The 24,105-nt window shown below is 35.0% G+C and overlaps 1 protein-coding gene and 1 long non-coding RNA gene across 10 annotated transcripts in view; one reads left to right on the plus strand and one right to left on the minus strand.

The window, feature by feature from the left end:
- Window positions 1-24,105, minus strand: part of LOC110835194 (GTPase-activating Rap/Ran-GAP domain-like protein 3) — a 245,277-nt gene that overhangs the window by 7,357 nt on the left and 213,815 nt on the right. For all 9 annotated transcript variants that reach the window (XM_087351136.1, XM_022075163.2, XM_022075162.2 and 6 more), the window contains exons 5-19: window positions 17,569-17,650; window positions 16,936-17,054; window positions 10,335-10,399; window positions 9,851-9,917; window positions 8,998-9,100; window positions 7,747-7,845; window positions 6,878-6,981; window positions 6,463-6,574; window positions 5,723-5,875; window positions 5,080-5,195; window positions 4,076-4,370; window positions 2,975-3,073; window positions 2,252-2,418; window positions 1,173-1,286; window positions 481-724 (exon numbers count right to left, since the gene is read on the minus strand). In XM_087351136.1, coding sequence (XP_087207262.1) covers window positions 481-724; window positions 1,173-1,286; window positions 2,252-2,418; window positions 2,975-3,073; window positions 4,076-4,370; window positions 5,080-5,195; window positions 5,723-5,875; window positions 6,463-6,574; window positions 6,878-6,981; window positions 7,747-7,845; window positions 8,998-9,100; window positions 9,851-9,917; window positions 10,335-10,399; window positions 16,936-17,054; window positions 17,569-17,650 — 1,939 coding nt within the window. The remainder of the gene's footprint in view (window positions 1-480; window positions 725-1,172; window positions 1,287-2,251; window positions 2,419-2,974; window positions 3,074-4,075; window positions 4,371-5,079; window positions 5,196-5,722; window positions 5,876-6,462; window positions 6,575-6,877; window positions 6,982-7,746; window positions 7,846-8,997; window positions 9,101-9,850; window positions 9,918-10,334; window positions 10,400-16,935; window positions 17,055-17,568; window positions 17,651-24,105) is intronic.
- LOC147875080 (uncharacterized) lies at window positions 682-3,261 on the plus strand. Its single transcript, XR_015535760.1, has 2 exons — window positions 682-780; window positions 2,234-3,261. It is a non-coding gene; the product is annotated as an uncharacterized LOC147875080 (long non-coding RNA).

Raw genomic sequence — 24,105 nt, forward strand, 5'->3', positions numbered from 1 at the left:
GAAACTTACTCTGCTTCAATCAATAGTAGTGATACGTATGTATTGTATATTATTTATGGTATGATTTTTATTTCAATGCTTGTGCAATACTTATGTGTTAAGTCACTTATCACTTTAAGATTAATTGGTTATTAGGTTACTTAATGAAGCTGCTTTCACTTAGAGAGTACACAGCATCAGATGATATGGTAAGTTGATCATGAATATGCAATAAATATGGCAAGATTTATGGAACGAGGCTGTTATGTCTTATTAGAAGGTACTATCAGAATTTGTCTATATATACTGAGGTAAATAATAATAACTCAACTATCACGTATACCAACCAACTCAGTGGAACTTACTGAAACCAGAGACTTAAAATTTAAAGCAGTTTATCTGCATCTAAACAATTCACATATGCTCTGATAACAGAAGCAGAAGGAGTTTCTGATACAATATCTTATTACTGGAATATTACTGAATGAATGGAAGACCTACGATTATAGCAAAGTAGTAGTTCTGGTTCTTCATCTTCGTAGAGATCAATGGCTGCAACAAGATGTGCCCGACTGCCTTCCACGGCATGCAGCCGAGACACTTCACCGGTGCGCTCATTCACTAGGTCGAATTGATGACGATAACCTACACAGATGTGATTGTCTACAATACCACCACCTGATGAGCCTGTGAGTGATGAGTCAACTAATGTGATCAGAATAGGGGGCTCTGCCACCTGTATCTCCTGCAAGACACAAAAAGAAGCTACTGCAGAATAATCTCCTGAACAGTTTCAATTATGTAAGTAATTTAATTATTACACATTTGATTAATGCTAATGACATGACGTTCAGAATGGTGTATAGTCTGTTCATCACCCTAATGGTGCAGGTAGTCAGCACCTCTTAACATCAATCAGCTTCTACCAGACTACAAAGTACAACATCCCAGAAAATAGCCATATTCAAACTCATCACTACAAGAACCTGAAGTCTAATCTAATAGTTATAGTTCATTTGTACTAGAACAAGCAGCCACCTCAGCATTAGTCATTTTGCATCTTCACACTTTATGGATAAGAAAGGGTGACCAAAGGCTTATGTATGACATAAATTCGTAAACTTCAACTCTGTCAGACAAATACACAAGGGACGTAAGGAACTACAAAGACTGGTACTAAGAATTACACTTACGCGGATATACTGGAACCCATCAATAGTGTCTGTGTCACTGGCGGGACACCAGGCTGTCCATGCTGCAGAATGGCGCCACTGCATTACCAACAGTTTCTTGCCAATTGCAACAACCTGTGAAATGAAACAATATGGTTGCTTTAGGCACTTACAAAGCCACTGTTTGACTGACACATAAAAGATGAAGGTGATACAAGAATTGTAACAAGCACAACAAATATCATTAACTAATCATAACAGCAAGAGTAAAGAGTACGTTATTTTCACCATTCATATTTATGCATTCTTTGAACAGAACATATAAAAGAACATACAGTCCAAACTTCTACCTTGAAAATAGAAGTAGTATATTCTCCCAAACAGTTGATAACCATCTACAATACTACATTTTGTCACAATTCAGAAAGCTGTAATATGACTCACCTCTGTGATAAATTTAAATTATGAGAACCTGTGCATCTCATCTCCCACCCAAGTTGGAGTTATAAAAAAGACAGAAAATATGAAGGATTTTGATAATTTCATTTGGTAACCATTTCACAAAATCAGTTCTAGTTGAATTCTTTGCACGAAGTGAATAAAAGGAACCCCCAATGGGAAGGTTAGTCTTACTATCCATCAGCATATTTCATTCTAAAACTACTGAATAGAATTCAATTAAATATGGTATTCAGGACCTACATTAATGTGCAAATTTTTGTAACAATTTTCTTATAAACAGTTAATAAAATAATGTATAAATCTCATGCTATGCATTGTGTCTGAAACATTTTTCAGTATAATGTATATATAATAAAATTCAAGGTAAAATAATTTCTGACCTTGTGCATTGTATCTGTAGTGTGATTAGTTTTGTAACAGAGAAAAAAGAGATTCCTATATTGGTGTTGGCCTGCCAAAGACTGCTGTACTACCGGGAATTTAGAAATTCATTCACCATGAGTAAATTAATGAATAAGGGGTAGGTAAATAACTATCAACAGTCTCTAGTGTGTTTCTTTCAATATTTAGCTTCTGTATAATCTTGCACCTTAAATAAAGACAAAAACTTTGTTTTCTAGGGTCTTATACCCACTCACCATCCTTAGGTGGGAGCCTCCAGGCCTACTAATGGCATACATGTGGCAACCCCGTGTCCTCTCAAGACGATGTTCTTTCAGGTCTTGGCGTCCACGCGCAGAGCTCTCTGTACTGAAGTCCCCGTCAAAATCTGACAGGCGAAACACATGAATCTTACTGTCTCGACCTGAAAATTGTAATGTACGTTGTTATGTAAGACTAATAACTGTGATCATGTGTCTCTACAGTTAGATGATGTTGGATATTTGTAAAATTTTATCTTTTCATATTTATAATTTCATAGTACTGTGTGCTTAAAGTTAGGAAATGTTCGTAGTTCTCTACTGTTGAATGGAAAGTAAACATACAGGTAAGTTTGTGGTCCACACAGGTTGAGAGCCATATCTAACTGAAGTTTTACAATAACATTTAAGAAAAGAGTAAAGATATATTTCATGTTTCACATACTTATTACGAGTTATAAAAAAATGACAATTATTATTTTAGCAAAACCTAAAATTATAATCCAAAACTATTACTATAGCTATGACTGTAATTATGACTATAGTCTAATAAACTATAATTCACTTTCATTACCTTTCAATGCTAAGATGGTAATCTTAGCATTGAAACATAACCAATTATACTGCAGGCCAGTGTGAGTAAAAGAAACAAAAAATTTGGTTTTGTATGGGTGGAATTCTGCCATAGATAAGAAAGCAATTAGAACATTTCAAAATTACCTTTATCTGCTCGGAACAGCAAGATACCATGTGCTTCTACTACATGGAGCTGTTTGACAGCAATGGTTTTGTCAAACACCAAGCGATGTGACATACTCTCTGTAAACAAATTCTCTGTATAAACATTAATTATGAATATCCTACATAATTATAACAAATTATAACCAAACACTAAAATATTGTATCAGTAATCTCTAAGATAATCATTATCAAATAAGATAAACATTTATGGCTTGTGAACTTAAAACATGAATAAAGAATGTACAAGATAAAAGATTATACACAAACCTGGCGTTTCAGGATCACGAAGACAAGGGAAGCTCGTTAGCCTTTGCAGTTCTACTTTTGTAACTTGTTCAAGAAATCATGTTAATTATGTAATTGTATATTGATGAATTAACACAATTAATATCTTCAACCCTACAATTTTTCACTTAATTATTCTAAAACTCAAGTTTACTACTTTACTAATGAGAAAATTATTGAATTTATTTCTTATGAACTGAAATGTTGACTTCAGTTGAAATCAAAGTTTAGCACATTTTTTACTTTACTCACTCATTTACTGAATTTCTAAGTCCTGAATTAATTCTATGATTAATCTCAAAATAAAACATGAATTTTGGTATTAGCCACAAATAAACACAGTGTCTACAAAGTATAAGATAATATAAAATAACATATAACAGAATTGCTTTATGTTAGCAAGTCATAAGCAGTGTACATAACTTCTAAACAGGAGCTATAACCATACTATTAACTGATCGAAACTTAAACACAATGTAAAATATTAATTGTATTTTCCCCCTAATTTTGTGAAATAATTGTAAATAGTTTTAGAGCTTTAATATAGTATATATCAAGATCAAGTGATGAAAAAAAAATATCACATTTTGAATGGGATTTAAACCTAAAACCCCAGCATTTGTTTTGGTCCAAGACTATCTGTGTCTTAAGTATCAAGATTACTGAGATTAGCATCACTTTTATTACAAATCAGATTAACCTAACATAGCTGCCTCTAGAGGATAAAAGGACCACACATTTTCAGGCCTTTTAGTGGCAATACCTCATAAACATTGCCTCATGTAATGCACTCACCTTCAACAAGAAAAACACCAGATTCAGTGGCAACTAGGAGTCTGGTCTCACCCCATGAGTCTCCACAGACAATCTCATGTCCAAAGTCAGGGTAGAAGCACTGTGGCTCCCAAGGGGCTCGTTTGAAGAGGCCAGTAGTGGCGAGACTGGTGGGAGCATCACCTCTCACAATGGTGTCCAGTTTGAGGGCCTGCCCAATTCGTACAAACTCCACCTGGCGCGCCTCCTCTTTCCGCCGTGACCCACGCGGAGGGTCAGGAAGCACGTCACTGAATGCCCTTCGGTTTAACATTGTCTGGAAAGTTTGTTCTTTGCAGTTAACATTAACATTACGAATGTAAAACAGACAGGACAAAAGGTTTGTAAGAAGAAAGGCTTTGTTTCAGTAATGAGAAAAATGGCTCAACTGAAGTACTGTCACTTTGTTTCAAATTTGTTATTTATAATTATCCTGTCATTCACACTATGTAACATTTACAGCTGACAGAGTATTGTAAAGAAAACCAGGAAATGCACAAGTTTCCTAAATACTTGCAAATTATTTATTTATGGTCATAATGCAGAAAAACATAAGCTGTTACTGATGTCACTATTATGTGTATAATGACCATATCAGTCAATAAGCTTGGTTTGATTTGATCGGAGACTACTTTACAGCAGTGAATATACCTACTTTGAGTGATTATACAAACAAGTTCATTATACTCTCATATAGCTGTTAAACTTTTGATGAAGATTTTATCAGAAACTGCAAGTAACTACAACCTGCAATTGGCTTCTGCACATAAAAATGAGAGGACATTCTTTTCAGTCTTTAACCAGAAGTACACAGAGATAGAATTATCTGGATATGTAACTCACAGGAACTGAATGTTTGGGAACAGAAAAATTATAATCTTCTTGAACTTAATTTTAAATATTAGGATCACAATTGTGAAAGTTACCTAAAGCATAAGAACATCTAATTCTGGCTCTGCAATTAAGGAAAAAGCACGTCTCCTTACCCCTCTCCCATCATTCATATGCTCTGAGAATAAGTCCTTGATCAGCATGTCCAGTGTTCGCTCCCGCTTCTGAGAAAATGTCGGAGTGTTGAACGCAGCCTTCTCCCCATTTATCACTGTCAGAAACAAGACAAAGAAATTAAAGTTTAGGCAATGAAACAATTTATAACCAGTTCCCTATGCCTAGATTCCACAGTTTCTGCTTTCTGTGTGATAAATGTTCAACTGCCTCCGTGTACTGGGGTGTAAAATTGAAGTATATGTACAGGCAAATGACTAAAATGCAATGTTTTCAAGTGCCTATTGCTTGTTAATGTTTCCACTTAAGACAGAACAGTATATTGACTATGTCAATTATTCATGCATGTCAAATGGGTAAATAATTTAGTTATTGTGCAAATATGCATGATATTAGCAGCATTTTTTTAATAAAAAGAACCATTGGTGAAATTAACATGTTATTTTATGGCTGAGTTTATTTATGTAGATTTAAATAAAAATAGATTTGTAACAGGATAACAGAAAACTCTAAATATAACAGCAATCCACGTTCTCAAAATCCCCATGTTTCTAATTTTTAACTGACACTACATATACTTGTCATTAATTTGACATAATATGGATATGTGAATTTCTAACTTACGTTTGACTATGAGGAACTCGCGGAACTCTTGTGAATCCCTGAAGACAGGTGGACAGGGAAGAGATGGACCAAACAATGGGACAGATTCTTCTGAGTAAACAGCCAGCCTGTAGCTATTGTCTTCAGGAGAATATGTTACAAGAGCAAACACATCTGGTAGCAAGTTAAGGAAACAGAAATAATAGAATTATTCTTGTAGAATTGAGACACCAGTCCCCATACATTATCAACTGTTTGTCCTTGTATATTGGTATGCATAATGTAGCCATTAGTGTTTGTGAAACAAAAACTTGGGCATAACTTAGAAAGTAAAAATGAAAAAGAAACATGCATTAGATACAGTCTGTCCTATTTTTTAGACCTAAGTAGTGTCAAATGAATGCACAGTAGGTTTGGTCAAATCATGTAGCAGACAGTAGGGAAACAAGATGCGTGGGATAGTCAGGCATGAGTCGAGCGAGTAAAGTTAGCTGCAATGTGTCATTTTTCTCCTTATCGGTTTATCAAGCTGATGTAACAAGTTCCAACTGAATAGTCTCTCCTTTCTTGCTGTATCTCTCTAGTGGCCATGGGTATGTTCCTTTTGTCTCTCTAGCTTTATCCACACCATCATCTATGGTCTGGTTAAAAGATCAAATAACATTTCTCTTCAATGCAAAATGTAGAGGAATTTGATTAAACATTTATGTAATGACCTTTGTCCTGAAGACAATTATAACACATGATGACAGGAAGGATACGTGTGAACTGTGACTTGATGAAGGATGGGTTAAACTGGTTCATCTGACTAGCGCCACTGTCCAGGAACACGATATTCACGATGTCATTTCCTATGTGCCTCTTGCGTTCAACCTGCATAACACAAACACATATCACTACAGATAAAATACAGAGTGATCGACAAACCCTCCCACTTCATAAAAATTACAGTATGTTTATTTATGTATTAAATGTAATTTGTGTTTATTATGAGTCAGTTGTTTTGGGCAGATATTTGACCTAAATGGAAGAAAATCAAGTTTTCATGTGATATACTGATTAATGTAAGGAACGGAAGTAAAAATAAGTTAAATTCTTATCTCAGAAAGAATATTCCTGATTTTCTGTACGAAAATAGAAATTATTTCTGCAACACATTATATAATGTTATATCACCTGTTGTCGATTATCTTTGGAGTATGGTAGTAATGTTGATACATGGAACATTATTTCATGGCCTTCATAGATGGTATAGATGGAGAAGCGTCCTGTCATATCACCTGGGAATTATAACAATCATAAATATGTTGTTCGCAGAAGTTTGAATTTAATAGCAGAGCTACACTTCAAACATTGGTTCATATTAATGCTGTCAAACCGTATGCAATGCATAAGCGTAGACTTTGAAGGATCTGAAGTGGTTCGTAAAGTACACTTATGCACGGGTGTAAAACGAAAGTGTTTGTCTGACAAGTGTCTACACGTTCTCACTCTTTTTAGTTTGTATTGCATGTTTATACATTTGATCACACAGTGCATTGTTGATAGTTTGTAAATGGTTTGTTAATAAATTCACAGTGTGTGAGATGGGATAGCTCAGTCAATAAAATGACTGGCTATGAGATGGATTATCAGGTTAGATTCAAGGTAGAAAATGGACTTTTCTCCTCACAATGACATTCAGATCAGCAGTGGATCTTATTCATAGCATTAAAAATTTATGCAAGACAATAAATTATATAACTTATTGAAATTTTGGTTCCTAGCAAACATATTGCATCTCTAAAACAAACATTAGTCAGTTAATAATGTTTAGGAATATAAGCTCTACTGGTATTTATTCTGAATACCAAATTAACCAATAAATTCTCTGTGGACAAAATGAGTTAAAGGGATATTATTAAATACTCATAAATAATGTCTGAATAGAGAATATTAATTCGAGATTATTTTAAAAAATATTTACATCAAACAACTACTGTCGATGAAACAAAATCTACGTTTTGCCATTCAGTAACATAACTTGTGAGAATGAATGAATGTACCTTTGATATCAAGGCCACCTCTGTATTTATCCCAGCCTTTGAGTCGTACTTTGTCTCCCAGTAAACTGACGAACCGATCGAACTCAGGACTGCCTGCCTCTGTAACATAAACATGCAGCTGATGGCACAGTCATGCAGACACAGCTCCAGAAACTTACGATATTTGCATGTGGTCGAAAGGAGCGGATATGCCTCCTTCACTGCAGATAAAACCATGTGTACAACGCTGGCGAGTGTACCATGCTCGAACACTGAGTACATTCCTTCTTTGGTAACATATTTACTGTGTGTGTGAAGAAATTCGGCACCTTTTATAGAACCTGAGCATACTACATAAATCCTATCAGTGGATTCTATCTTGAAGTAGTTAAACCCTGTTATGAACCATTTAAAAATTGCATTTCCATCTACAACTAGATCTTGCAAATAATTTTTTTAAGATTTTTTCTCCTCCTCCTACCCATATCATGTTTTATTTCTCTTTAATATTTTGTACTGTGCTAGTACTATTTTACCTTGCGATGTCAGTCGATTTGTCATCTGCCTGTGACACCTTCTGCAATATATTTGCAGTTGCAGTATGACTTAAAGGTCTGGTACAAATTTGAAAGTGGGAGAGGGGGAAGACCTGAAATGTCACCTACTTGAAAGAGAATCAATGATGGGGTCTCATATAAATATGAACACTATACACACAAATATGATGAGCGATCAGAATGTAAGTTTACAAAGCTTTTTTTTAAAGGATTGACTGAATAAATTAGGGTAATACAACGTCAAGGTAGAGAAAATAGCAGAATGAGGGGAAAAATACATGATTCTTGCTCTTCATAAAATGTAATCAGGTCAGCCAAATTAGAATGCATGGAGATGAGAAATACATAAAAATTATAGCTAGAATATCTGAAACAAAGATAAAGTCCTAGACTTAAGGGTGGAATATGGAATAAGATCCTGTGGCATGTTGCTTTTAAAACAGTGATAAATATCCAGGTTCCATAGAAAGTGTGAAATTTCTTGACCAGCTGAGTGGTTATTTACTTCTCAAGAAGAACTGTTTCGTGGCGGTTAGTATCAGCTTCTCTGGTAAGCAACGGACAAGGGGGTTAAGTATTGTAATCTGAAGTAGAAGCTGAACTGGCTTAGAAGGAGACTTCATATTACCTTCGCGACACTTCACCTTACAATGAAGGTTCATTATTTAAAATGGCTGGAGAAGGTGCACTGACGACCTCTAGTGCATGTACTCACCATTGCTCAACATCTCGTCGTCACTAGTCTGCCCCGGACGGGTATACAACACGCCGAACTTGAAGTTGACAGAGCCTTCCTGTTCTTCAAGAAGCAACAAATCCTACAAAAAAAAAGGCTATGAACAAGAGGAGAAACGGTCTATTCGATTATAGTACACATATCTACATCTCAATTAATTGCACGAGGATTTATATTAATAAACAGGAAAGAATGTGAAATAAGCGTTCGTGGCCTATTTAAAGATGTGGTGAGGGCATTTGGTAGCTGTGCCGCTAGGTTTAGTAATCGCGGCAACCGACGCAGTGATTGCGCATAGGGGAAACGAAGTGCCGTGCCGTCAGCACATCCGCGAAATATCTTCACTGTTCTGTCTCACTAATTCGTGAGTATTTGTGAAATACGTTAGTCAAATATGTGCTTTGAAGTACATACAGAACCAGTCAGAGTTGGAACGCTCCATTTTATCAACAGTCGACTCAGTGTGTGGCGACCACGAACCACCACCTTCTACATTTTATGTACTCGGCTGCTACAGACGTGATAATGCTCAGGCGATGGCGCGAAATTGCAGCAAAGGAGGAGACTCAGAAGCCAATTTCTTAAAAAATAAACTATTTCATTTACAGATTTACATTATGTTAAATAAAATTCAGATTTTGTAAGAATTCTTTCATTTGATGTATTATATTTCTTTCGTAATTTAATAATATCGTGTTGAGTTATAACTTAAGTGGACATTTACCCACGTCTGTTTCTTTTTCTGTATTATCCGATTGTCCTTCGACTTAATTTACGTCGGACAGTTCGGACTCTACTGTACAAAAGAAATGTAAATTTTCAGATGGTTTACCTTTTGGATTTCCGGCGTGAAGATCTCTTTTGGTCCCTTCTCCACCTTCTCCATATTTGGAAAATTGCTGAGGCATGAAAAAAATAAGACAATTGACGAATGAAGAGAAGTCACTGCTAATCTAAATACTAGCTTCAACAAAAAAGTGAACTGTATAAAATTATGGAAAAGAATACGGCATTTCTATTAAATTTAGTTGAATATAAGGACAACAACAACAATTATACTGCTCTATAAATAACTGGAAGTTTATTTCACAGCTAACAAATTTTTACATATGAGAGACCATTCAAGAATGACGAGGACTCTTAAAAATGGAGATTATTAAATAATTTTAAAAAGTTTTAAAAGTTTTCTCAATTAGAGTTCTGATCTTCCAGACCTTAAATACATAAATAAATAAATAAATGGTACAATCATTATAATATGTGACGTGAAGCTATACTGACAAATTCTTTTGGACATTAATTAATTTAAAACTTACCACAATATCTGTTTCACCGTCATCGCCTTATTCGGGGTATAGGGTATTGAAATCTTTTGAGCACCCTGCAAAACGAAGGCGGGATTACAATATTACGTTATATAATAACCTTAGCATAAGCACAAGGATATATCATAATTTTTATTCGCATTCGTCCTAACATTATATTACTTAAAATAGTCAACAATCCACACATTACATTTTACAGTAAAACACACTGAACGGGACATAAAATTCGGGAAAGCGTATGTTGTTGTTATTATTCTGAGAGTTTATTTCGGTATGTGAAGTGCATAGTTGGTACCATCCACCATGAGATAAAAAATCTTATTGAAAACAGTAATCTCTTCAAACCTGAAGTATCTGGCCGAAACAAATCTAAAACTCCAAAGTGAAACCTTACATTAGTTACATGATTATGTAAAATTGTGTGTGTATGTACAAAACTATTTAATGCATATAAGACAGTGAATGAAGATTTATTATACTACTTTGTAGAATCGCATCCAAATGCTCCAATCTGAAAGAAATAAAGTTAGTCAAAGTGACGACTATAGTGGTCTTCGTATTGTGACGGAAGCATAAACTTTCTTGAGAAGTTGATTGTCAGTAAATAAATTCCCTGCCTGTTATGAAATCTGAAGATTTATTACCGTGTCCACAAGACCCCGCTAACGGTCCCTATCCTGAGCAAGATTAATCCAATCCGAAATTATTTTCTAACATTCGTATTAATTTAATATGTTCTTGAATTATTCGTGAATGCAATTTTGATTTTTTACTATCGTTCATTTTAATTCTGCTACATTTTAGAAATTTCCTATCAACTGTCTTTATATTAGGTTATATTTTGTTATGCATTCTGATATTAGTGTCTGAACATATTCATAGTTTTCTTTGCCTTTATTTCCAGATACCTTACTTTATTACTACGTTACATTTAAATATTTATGCTAAAGACTTTATAAATACACAATTAGATCTCGTCATGTTCCTTACTGTAGACAACAATGGTATGTTATAGACAAGCACTGAAACATATATATTTTGAATGTGGTCTCTTCGAAACTGCTCCGTATAGCTCGTGCGAATCCACCACTTATGAAGATGAAATCAACTTTCCCGATGAGTTAGAAACGCCTGCAACATCATGACTAGACTACACGCTTAACATTGGAGTCGGAGAAGTTGCCGCATTGTCACGGCGATGTGTTAATATTGGCTTTGAAATCATATCATCAAGAAACGTGCAGTTGCTGTTTAAATGACGTGTACGTATAATTTTTGAGCTACAAGACTATGCACTATATTTTCAATTATACATCTTCAGTGTATCTGTATACGGAATAATAAGAACCTTCTAACTTTACATTCCTCGTGTGTTTAAAGTTACTAGATACTAGATATTCTGAACACGAGAAACAAAAAAAAGTTGGTAAGAATAATGATCGATACGTTACAAAGATCCAAAATATATAACCCAGATACATACAGCCTATTAAAATTACAAATAACGTGATCGAAATAGATTATGAGCTACAGAGATAGAACTTTTACGGCGAATAACAAGAAAAATCCTACTCGATCACAAGGGGGAAAAATAATAGACTTCAGTTTTCAAAGACGGTAAATTGTTTATCGTGTTTTTCTGGATAGTAATATCGTATAGTGTCGTAGGTGATTATATGCTTATCGGAGGAACACATCACCTTCATGTTCAGTGTAGAATCAAAAACATATCGCGTCCCTACTCAGAATAGAACTCCGAAGACGGAAGTAAAATGTTTAACGTTGGGACCCCCCATGCGACCGCCTAGAAGACCACAATCCACAGAAGTGAAGGACATAATAACTCCGAAATGAATGTTTAGAGGAAGCAAATTCAAATAATTGGTTGAAACATGTCAACAGAACCGAACACTACACGTTCTAAAAATAAATCCTGAAATACTTCCCAATAGGAAAATGACGACATGAACTCCGACTTATGATAGTAGGATGAAATAAAATCAAAGGCCGATATAAGCCACACTTAAACGGCCAAACGTCGTCATGGAATGTGAAGCTGGCGATTAATTTCAGCGATGCACAGCTGCTGAGACGTAATCAACAAACGTTATTAATCTGATTGTTGAACACGGGCTCTACCACGTTATAAAAATAAGTATTTACAAATAATACAATTATTGTACAAAGACAAATCGAATGTTTACTAGAAACTCACGCACATTCATTTTAACATGATAGTGTCAATTACGAATTTAGATGCTCTCTAACGTGTCTTTGTTACGACAAATTAATGTACACGAATTCCATTGTTCTTCTGTAACTCTGTAGAATTGATTCTGCTGTGCAGAAACCGATATGTAACCACGGCCCTTTCGGGCATATCTCGCACGAATCTTTTAGCATATTAAGTGCTGAAACGATATATTCAGTTTAGAAATAGTATTATATTCAGCTCTGATTTTTGTAATTTTTGTGTCAGTGGAATTACGCATTTTATATCATCCAAAAGAATTGAAAATTTAATATCGTCGTCTTAATCCTATTTTGAATTCGTAAAATGCCAGAAATAAAGATGGAGTCAGAGACTTAAAGAAAATGGAATTAAATGAGTTTTCGTATAATTGTGGCAGGATATAGAACAACGGATGAAAAAAGAAATAAAGATATTAGAGAAGAAATAAATATTATTAATAGCAATAAGAAGGTAGGCGCACTGAGAATAGAAGATACAAGAATACGCAAATTTGTTAAGGAATATGAAACTACTGGGAAAATATAACAGAATAATAAAATATGGGAATTAATGCCTAAAGAATGAAAGAAAAGAATAATATATATTTGGTTTTTTCAAAAATGGAAGTCGCGAGTTACTACGGTAACATAAAAACAAATGTAATTTATGTGAAATATGATATTTTAATGGCGGTGACTATAATAATGATGTTTTTATCGATTTCTCGTGCCGCGAAAAGTTGTCGGTAGATGTAAAATGCCTCCATTGTCAGGGTTAGAAATGGAGAAAGAACGTTTTCCCGAAACGTTGCCATCTGCCGACCAGTGCACACGGCACCAAAACGCAGAAGAACGTCTTCAAATATAAATCATTTTTATAAACCAAAACTTGGCGTAGAATACGTAACATTTACGTCTTCGTGTCTCCGTTTATATCAATTGTTCTGACAGCACAGCGTCAGAACGACATTCGAACTTCAGAAGATTCATAGTTCTCTCAGAAAGCAGAACAGATAAAAGTAACATTTTATCATACATTTTCTGTGAACGTACAGAAGTTTGCATAATTTTTTTTACGGAATACGATGTTCATATTTCACTGTTACTTGTACTGTTTCCTGCAAACTGAATTTGTGTAAAGACCGGAAATAAAATAAAGCATTCATAACGAACGTTTGAAGAGTTTGAAATCTGAGGGCGGCTCCAGTTTACGTGAGGTACTTGGAAACAGAAGGACAGATAAAATAAAAAAGAAATTGTGAGAGAAAAAGAGAGCAAAACTGTGATTAATATCATGAAAAAAAATGTCAGCCTTATGAGTTGAAAGTTTCGTATGTACGACTTAATTTACTTTACTTAATTCAGATTAAAGGAGCTAGAATTAAATTATATTTAAGAAAAATTTCTACGATAATTTATATCTCACTTTACGATGCAACCGAGTTATGACTGCCTGCCTCATTTACCTTGGATTCAATAAGTGCTCTCAGATGGAACCTGGCATAATCCCTCACCAGTAAAGAACAAGGAGAGAGGATAATGAAAAAGGAAAGTTTTTGGAATAAAAAAGAGAAAAAGTAGGCCCAACGAAGCGAGGTTTGACTTCTGAAAAGTTTGGTCGTGCAATATGATAGACGTCTACCGACGTTTCATCTGTCCCTGATGACATCCATGACAGTATTCATAAAGAAAAATGTTCTTTGCTATTGGTTTGTTTTTTATATATTAAACTTTTAAGGTAACGGATTTCTCACGCTGAAATTTGTTTGAAGAAATTTTAAAAAAAAACATTTTAACACCTATTAAAATAATTTCTACATCTAAAAATACAGACATGTTTAAGAGTTGCAGGAAGTTAAGGGCAGTGACCTAACACGGCGATCAGATCTTTTCTAAACGACCACCAGAGGGCAGATTGACTTTCCAGTGATGTATGTGTCTGTAAACGAGCGACATCATGAAGTGAGATCGGGGAATCGTGAGGTTCAGCAACTTCTTTATCTACTGAGTCTATCAGATAAATGACCAACCAGCGAACAATTTCACCAGTGATTTATAGTAGTCGGGGCGAATCTGTGCTTTCGACGACTATTAGAAATTTCAGCCAAGGGAATCAGAGGGATGGGACAGATAGCGGATAAGGGAGGATATACTGTTCATATCAAAAACATTATTTTCCAAAGGCAATACTTTACCTCGCTGTCCTAGTCACTATGTAGATAATGTCTTGAGTTTTATATAGCAAATGCATTTGTTTTCCTTATATCAGAAGGCGAAATGCACAATTTTGTCTCGAAAACGAAACTGTAATTAGTGCATCATTAACTTATCAATAGTATGTCATTTTTGTCAATTAAATAAATCTCGTATTCACCCACAGTCCTGTCTGTAAGCTGGTTAATGAATCTGTCTCACTAAAGACTAGCTTATTTATTAAGAAACTTAAATAATTATAAAATATCACACTTATAGAATCTAAAGGTTCACGGTCGGTATCACAAAAGCTTATTAAAAGACTCTAAAATCCAATTCAATAAAGTGCAAATCGAAAAAAACAAAGTTCTTGAAGTACTTATACTTCACACTATGTCGAGGTGCAACGAAGGATATTACAAAAGATGTTGTGTGTCGTTTCCTTGAATCGTGCTGCGTGGTTTACCAATTCCAATATCACTGATTTAGTCATAAGTCATAGATAAAGGTATAATAAATTAGTACTAAAAATATATTAAAATTGGCCGTCAATCACAATATAAGATAATTAAAAGATTAAAATATAATTTTTCGTTCCGTATCGAGTACTCGTTTTACATATGGAACATTTACGACATGTTTCGGCTATCATAGAGCCGTCATCAGGTGTTATGTTATAAACTTTTTAATTGATTTACTGATTTTTAATGCTTTTTAGTTTTCATTTTTCTTATCATTTTCTCGTCCTTCATGATAAGAAAAATGAAAACTAAAAAGCATTAAAAATCAGTAAATCAGTTAAAAAGTTTATAACATAACACCTGATGACGGCTCTATGATAGCCGAAACATGTCGTAAATGTTCCATATGTAAATCGAGTACTCGATACGGAACGAAAAATGATATTTTAATCTTTTAATTATCTTATATTGTGATTGACGGCCAATTTTAATATATTTTTAATACTATTTAATAAATCACAATATGACGCACCTACAATATCGTATAATAAAATATTAACCTATTCATTCTGTACTTTTCTTTCTATTTATTACTTATTTCTCGTTACATCAGCTCTCTCGGGTCCAGCTATATTCCTCAGTAATTTTGTTTTCAAGTGCCTTCATTCTACGTCCTCCTTCAGAAGCGGAGACGAAGTTTTACCCACGTAGCATTCCACAAACAGATTATAATTTTGTACATTTTTAACCTTTAGGAAACAGACAAGAAGATTTATTGTAAAATTGTGATTTCTCAGAAAACATGGTGTGAGGACGGCGTGGGAAATGTTTATGTATTAATCATGAAAAAAAATCATTTTGCAAGTCGAGTAGAAAGTAAATATTTGCTACCTTCATGCTTTGTTAACCTGTGTTTAAACTTCAAAGGTAGTGATCGAAAATTACTTTTTTATCTGTTCATATGAAGCAGACAGCTTAGTGAATTCGAGATGCGATCGCTTCCAAAACGCACCCACAACTCGGAAACATAAAGAAGTAAAACATCCATTACAGGAACAGGTGTCACTAAAACCAGAGTTTATTTTGTGAGGGACGAGTGAGGGAAGTTTATAATCCTTCCGTCGCTTTTGTATATGGAATTGCTACAGAATTCCATGCCCACACACATACAAACCGAACAGAGATGGAAGCAGAAAAGAAACAAACAAAGATAATGCTAAAATAGGAGAAACAACTGTCTCCATATTTTTAACTTTGTATATAAGCAATATATAATTCGCAGTAAATGTTACGAACTATCTCTGTACCAAATTTCGTATACACATTTTTCACTGCTTTAACATCTGTTGCCACAAACTACAAAATCTATTCCTTTCGCGTGGCTGCCATATTGTTCAACACTACAACACAATACTTTAAAATGACTTTTATATTTACCACATACAATTTCAGGATATTATATTAAGTGCCGACAGTGTTGTTCCTGTTTACGAAGTTCGCAATTCGCACGGACGCCATGTTGGTGTTATAAAAGTATGAATTAAAAAGTACATACCAAGTTCGTCAAAAATTGTCACTGGGTTTAAAATTTATTGATGGGTTTAATGAAAGGGGGTCATGATGACATCGTAATATTTTACCCTTAAATTCTACTGTGCTAACAGGACAAATGGATAATACACGTGGGCCTACAATACAATTCTTACCGTTTTCTTCCAGAGGATGGCGCGATACTGTGGAACGCACTGGTTGTTGGCGTCCGTGAGAACAACAGACAGGAAGAATGGTACCTTGTCGCCGTCTGAGCCGACATAGTTCTGGTGCACTGAAAGAAGTACATTAATGCGTTGTAACAACCCACTGAGCAGGGTTCTCCTTGAAGAGTCAATCCCCCTTCTGTTCGTCGGAAATTATCAGCCTATTATGAAATGGGGGGGGGGGGGGGGTTGTCGTTACCGTAGTCGCAACACCGGTCCCCACCTTGAGACACATAAATCCAGTCCACATCCCCACATTCTATTAACGAAGATTAATCTTAAATCCTCCCGGATATGCCTACGAACACTAATAATGCACATCTGTAAAGTCAGACAAGCGTAAGAAATCAGTTTCCTATAAATCAATAATCTTGTTGATACACCCTTCTGACATGATGCCCTCGATATCAACATTAATGACAATAATTATAATTGTTATTAATAAAATTTATAACTTTCTGTTGTTTTTAATTACACAGTATTTATTGTTGAATTCACAGAGAAATAGTATTGTGTACAAAAATGATGATGGCGTAGTGAAGCTGTAAAACACATTCGGGGACAATGCATCCGTGGACTCACGTTTTCCGAGAAAGTATTTGAAGTACCATCTGGTCTGGTACTCAGGGTTCTCGAGGACAGGCGTACTGGGCGAGCCAAATATCTGAAGCAAGAGAACAACAGACAATCATTAACATGACATTGTCAGGCCAAGAATGTGTTTCCACGCCAGTTGCCAAGTCGCAGGCTGGTCGCACACTGAAATGACGAGGAAAGCACCATTGATACGTAGGTTAAATTTTACCAGACTACACAGCGCAATATCTCAGAAGACATTTGTCTTCATACTCGCCGCTGTGAGAAAGTGAAATTTCATAATGTGAATGATGATTTTCTCAAAACAAATTCAGAGTAAAAATACCATTCTTCGCTCGGCGAGAGATGTTGTTTCAGACCCACACATGACATCCGATAAGTCGCTATAACTCGATGGAATATATTATTATTTGCGAAGTTAATAGCAGCTCAACTTATCAGGATATTCCCCACGTCTTATGAAAATACAAGGTTCATTACCGTGCTCAAAAGAATTTTACGGTCCCCCAGCTATGAGCAACATAACCCGGTCCGTTCCTCCCACCCAGTTCCTTTTATACGTCGTTATGAGAACGTAAACCGCTCCAAAACGTGTTTCATAAATGTTCAGCCAAAATATTTCATCTCGCTACCCTTATCAGGTTCTATTATTACATTTCAGTGCACAAAAGCATTTCATCTTTTGTTGTAGGCTTCCACAGGACCCATTTCAATAACGTTTATAACAAAATTTTAAAAACGTTTATTATACTCTTATAGTGTAATCACACCAGTGGACTTTAATGGATTTCATTTCTTATCTATAGTTAATATCATAAATAAACAGAAAACTTTTCGAAAGTAACGCCCAAATGGCTTTAGTGAGTGCTGTTGAATTTCTGCCATGTAACAATACTGCGGGAAGAACAATGAAATGTGATGGACTGCATAGAATGCAGCTAACAAAATCTATAAGAAGATAATCCAAATAATAAAAAAAAAATCAACAGGAAACTATCACAGCATACAAAAATGAGCTAATTACTAAGACAAAAAAAATTAAATAACATAAAAGAATATTTCTGGTACACGTTGTGAGGATTTCATTATGAAATAAAAGAATCCTGTGCCATCAGAACATTACCAGAATTTCGCGAAGTGCGAAGCTTCGCATACAATTAACTGGGTGTCACGCATTAACTGCATCCGGTCGCGACTGGCGTAATAATAAATAACGGAATCTCGTACGACATATTCAAACCTGGGCCACACATCATTCATTATTCGTATTACAATTGCAATCTAACAAGATTCCGGGCAGACAGCAACGGTTTGTCGGCAGTCTGAGACAGCTGCGTGACTGCGATCGAGACAGTGGAAGCTAGTTTAATCCAATCAATACCACAAATACTTAAAGAATGATGCAAAAATTTTCTAATAATGTCCTTTTTCGGTCTGTTACTCTTCAAAGATCCTTTAATGCCACTGTACCAACCACTGATGTCACTCATATTATGTAGATTGCTAATAAGATGTCTATTTTTTTGTTTTTCTTTTTCAGTTTTAAAATCTTCTCTTCTTCTTGGATGTAATCCTTAGAATTACATCTTTGTTTCGTAATTTATTTCACAGTACTGCATCCACTGTAAAAGTAATGTAAAACGAAGTGTAAGGATATTTTATAAGGACGAACTAACTGCATTGAGCACAAAATATCTGTTCTACAACGACATATAAAGCGCACTAAAATCATACATGTGTAAATACTATGGCCATAAAAGCCGGAACTGTGTTCATTTTCTTCACGATAAAAATATTATTCATCCTGGTATTAATCTTATCGACTGATGCGGCCATAAAGTATTAAGCAATATAAAATGTAACAGACAGCAAATATTATATAAATTAACGAGTAATTTTACACTAATGTTACACAGTAATTTGGGGGAGAATTATCTAATTTTAAACTAAATATGTGGTTGGTGGCAATTCTTAATGGGGAGAGACCAAACATTGTGTCTACCATCTGATATTTAGTATGGAAACTCAACTGACATGAAATTTAGAACTTGGTTTAATCTTCTGACGACTACGGCGTCTATTAAGATCAACAGTATTCAGTGAATAACTTTGTGTTTCCGATGTGTAAAAAAACTTCAAAACGGGACAAAATTCAAATATTACTATTTTTAATATGTTTTAATAAACATTTACTGTACTACAGATGATGTATCAATGGCTCGTTGAAATAAACGAAAGATAAAATCAGTCCATTTCCATATACTGCAGCAATAGGAACCTGAAATAGAATGTCTGCTGGATGAAGCCGTCAATGAAACAAGACTAGCGAAGTCTATTACAAAATGGAGTGCAAATTTTATACATTTATCCTCTGATCGTCTGCACAACTGTTTTACCTTGATGTTCAACAGTCTCGTACATTACTGCACAGACGATAACACTGAAGATAATTAAATTTATAGTTAAAAAAATATTTTCTTTAAAAATAATTGAAGTAAATTTGAGACTCTAATGCTGTCTGAAATTTACACTATATTGTATTATAATTATTTTGTATCATGGCCTGTCTTTTATGAGACAAATTTAAGATTTGAACTTCACAAATTTGGAATTTCAATGGACGCACATGGTCCAATATCAGACACGCCAAACAACGTTTATGGTAAACACCAAATAACATATTTCTTCGAATTCCACTGATTAATGCGAACAATTATGTAACAAAAGATTTGTGTCAGCAATAATATATTCGTGTTTACAATAAATAAATATCAAAGGCCAATGAGTAATACAAAAACGGAATTAATAAATTGGAAAATACGCCTACTCGACTAAAGTGAAAACTACAATAGTCTTATGAGCTGTATCAGCTGTGTAGTCTCGTAGGCAGTTACCGACGTTTCGGAGGAATGTCGACTCGATATTCAGGGTGACAAAGTGTATCTTTTTATTCTTCTTTTAACTGGCCAAGAAACTGAGACTACTGCTGACGATAAGTAGGTTATGCAGACTTTATGGGCCTTTAGTGAGATTTTACTTTCCGAAAACATCTCAAACACCCCCCAAAAATTTTCATTTTTGTTTCCCTGGTGTTGAGTCATCTTACTGATAAATGTTCAACTCCTAAGTTAGCTAGGATTTGAGGTTTTCACGGCGGTGAGTTTTAAGATGGCTGTCTTCTGGGTTGTTGCGCCGAGTAGTCTGGTAGAAGTTCACCGACGTTTCAGAGGTACTTGCTACCTCCATCATCAGGGCGAATAATTTCTCTACGAAACTGCGCTGTATGAGTAACATGCAGAAGAAGGAAACGAGTGATATATTTAGTACTCTAGCGTTACTCTCGATGTTTAGAAAACAGAGACAAATGTTTGTTGAGTCCCAAACAAACCACACAAAAATCACATTAAAATTTAATACTTTCTTTCATTTATGCAATACAAAAACCTCTATGTTCTGTTTCATGTTGTTTTATATAATTTAAATAAAATGTTTTCTTCTGAAGAGTCTAAACCCAAAAATGTCCATAATAGGTAACGTTTTGAAAATAATGTCCCCAAAATTTAATGATATATCAGCGCATGTGGAGTCCATGTTATTTTACTCCCTTGTAAGGTCAACAAGAGTGTCTGATGGAGTCCTTTCAGTCGTCGATTCTAATGTAAACTTCTAATTTTCGTACAAACATTCAACACTAGGAACAATGTGTACAAAGAAACGTAATTACAATTCCTTCATACACATTATTATGTTTACTGAATGAAAGCTTTACTAAAATAAAAATCTATACTATATTGTAATTAAAATTCTTCACACACGTCGCTCAGCGTACTGACGTTTCGAATGTAATCACGAAAAAATGGCATAAAATTAATTACGAAACGTCTTTATACATATAATATGCATACGAGTTACACGAGATATAGGTTATGTCTCAATACAAATAACTTCTAAAAATGAGAGAGATAAAAGAGAGATTTATCTCTAAGATTTGCACGTTATTTTAAAATTACGTAAAAAAGTTTTCAAGTAGTCGTCTCCCCTTATTCATCAGATATACATGATATATAATGTACGAAAGAAACAGTTTCACATCTCACAGACTTCGTGACTTAGTTCATGACACGTTACAAAAAATTCAGGACTAATAACCTCTAAGATGGCTATCGAAGGACTGGGTAAGGCGAGTGCTGAAAGACAGATACGTAATGTGTCCAAGGGGGCAAAGACTGTGTTTGATTGATTGTAGGCTAATGGGCCATTTTCGTTTTGGAAATTTACCAACTGAAATGAAAAAGTATGTAAAATGGAGAAAACTGGCTTTCTTGCTTAATGGTACTGAGTGTGAAAAAAGAAAACTGCTGATGACCTAATTCCTCTAAACTCTGTCTCTTACTTTCAACTGTTTATGCCTGGGGTCGACAAACATTTCGTTGCCGCGGGCAGCATTGCCTATTCATATCTTTGTCGAGGGCCGCAGAAAATATACGTCGAAGAAAGTAATTGATCGAATTGCCTATTAAATAACCTAACGAAGACTTAGTAGCAAACAATCTATATTTATGAAAGTAACAAATAGTAAATTCAAACATGACATGACACTTAAACCTATTCTCGTTAAGATATATGACCTCGAAGTGTTTACAATTTTTGCACGTGAAGCCTAAGTTATGAATAGCTAACAACGTAGAAAGAATGTGCGAGCAATTTATATGTATCGGGGTTTACATCTCAACATCAGATACGAATCTCCAATAAATTACCATAAACGCCATAATGTATGTATAACAGTACAGAAAGTACTTAGAAAAGAGACCTTATATTCCCACTTATTTATGATCAGTCACGTAAAACTCTTTTATTAAAATGTATTAGGTATTCAATAGATGGACATAATTAATTGAGGAAATATTTAAATATAACGTCTGTTTGATGTTCCCATCCACGACCTTAACAAATTCTCCATCCTTTCCAGTAGATTGCCCTTTGCACCAGTCATCATTTCAGCGTGTAATGAAGTGCTTGTCTGGTCTGAAACTTTGTCTCCATTATTCACAGCTGCTCTAACAACGGATTAACTCCCGCCCAAGTTCCACCCATTTGCACTTCTCGTGACACTTCCGCCTTCACAGTTAGTGCGTCAATTTTTCACCAGATCCTTCAATACCCACACACTTCTGTATATTGAGGGGGAAAAGCTATCTTCCGTTGTTTAATACACAGTAATTTAAGAAACCCAGATATCACAGGATAAAAAATGGGGCTGGAAATTACAATTATCTTAATTCCTTTATCATTTGTTTACAATCATGTACTGCTCTAATTAAAACTTCAAATACATTTTCGAACGACAGGAAATGTGAGATTACAAGTGGATAAATAACAGAACAACACTTCTAAAGGGTTTTGACGACGATAGCTTACATTTAAGATTATTCTTTGTCAGGATTTCTTCCATCGTCTGTTCTTTAAAATCACGACGTTTCGGAGGCTGGTTCTGTGTCCGTCTTCAGGTGGGAGGTACCTTTTAAAGAACAGACGATGGAAAAAGTCCTGACAAAGAATAATCCTAAAGCATATAACAGTCTAAGATGGCTGTCTTCTGGGTTGTACTGCAGTGTAGTCTGTTAAGAGTTTACCAACGTTTCAGAGATCCTTGCTGCCTCCATCATCACGGCCTGTGAAACGCCGGTAAATTTCTAACACACTACACTGCAGTACAACTCAGAAGACGCCATCTTCGTATTCACCGCTGTGATAATTTCGAATCCTACAGCCAAATTATATGATATTCAATCGAGTCACTGAGTACATTTCGAGTATAACTTCAGGGATGTTCCCAGAAAGCAGGTTATTCGACATTTTTGTTATTTTAAAGAGTTTCATAGGTATAAATAAGAGAAAGGATAGTTATTAATGGTGTGAAGGCAAGGGTTTGGATAGAGGCAGCATTTAGCTATTTGAAAGTGCGCTGGTATTTGTCTGGAGATACTGAGGAAGATGATGAAAACCCTGTCAGGACAGATTTCTCACTATCAACAGGGTCACCACCCTGGCGATATTCGAAACGAATAATTCCCTATTTCAAATGTACCACGTTACAATTACTCCACCCTTCTCTGTTTTTGAGTTGAAGAGCGTAAGACTTGGAAATTAATATAGCGCAGGTATTTTATGTAGGTCGACAAATTTTACCTGTGCATAGAAAAATTGCCGAGTCCATTCTCACAAATGTATTATGTTTCATCCAGTTCATTGTTTTCTGCATACAAGGAAGTAGTGTGAGAGTAATGTAGCATGAAAACGTCTATTTTTAGTATTCTGTCTACATTGAGTAAACGTACATCAAATGTATGTACAGTACAATGACAGAAGTATTTTGTGTGCAGCAATACCACATCAATAAATACCAATGTAATTATAGATTAACATTATCAATAGATCTATATAATTCGCTGTGCCTGCGTCTACGTCCTTTATCTATAGCGGAGATCACAAGTTTGATTCCTCTCACCATTCTTATCT

The sequence above is a fragment of the Zootermopsis nevadensis genome, unplaced genomic scaffold, assembly GCF_977971745.1.
Source record: "Zootermopsis nevadensis isolate Lab colony 2312 unplaced genomic scaffold, Znev_1.0 Znev_ptg000002l, whole genome shotgun sequence".
In the NCBI taxonomy this organism is placed as follows: Eukaryota; Metazoa; Arthropoda; class Insecta; order Blattodea; family Termopsidae; genus Zootermopsis; species Zootermopsis nevadensis.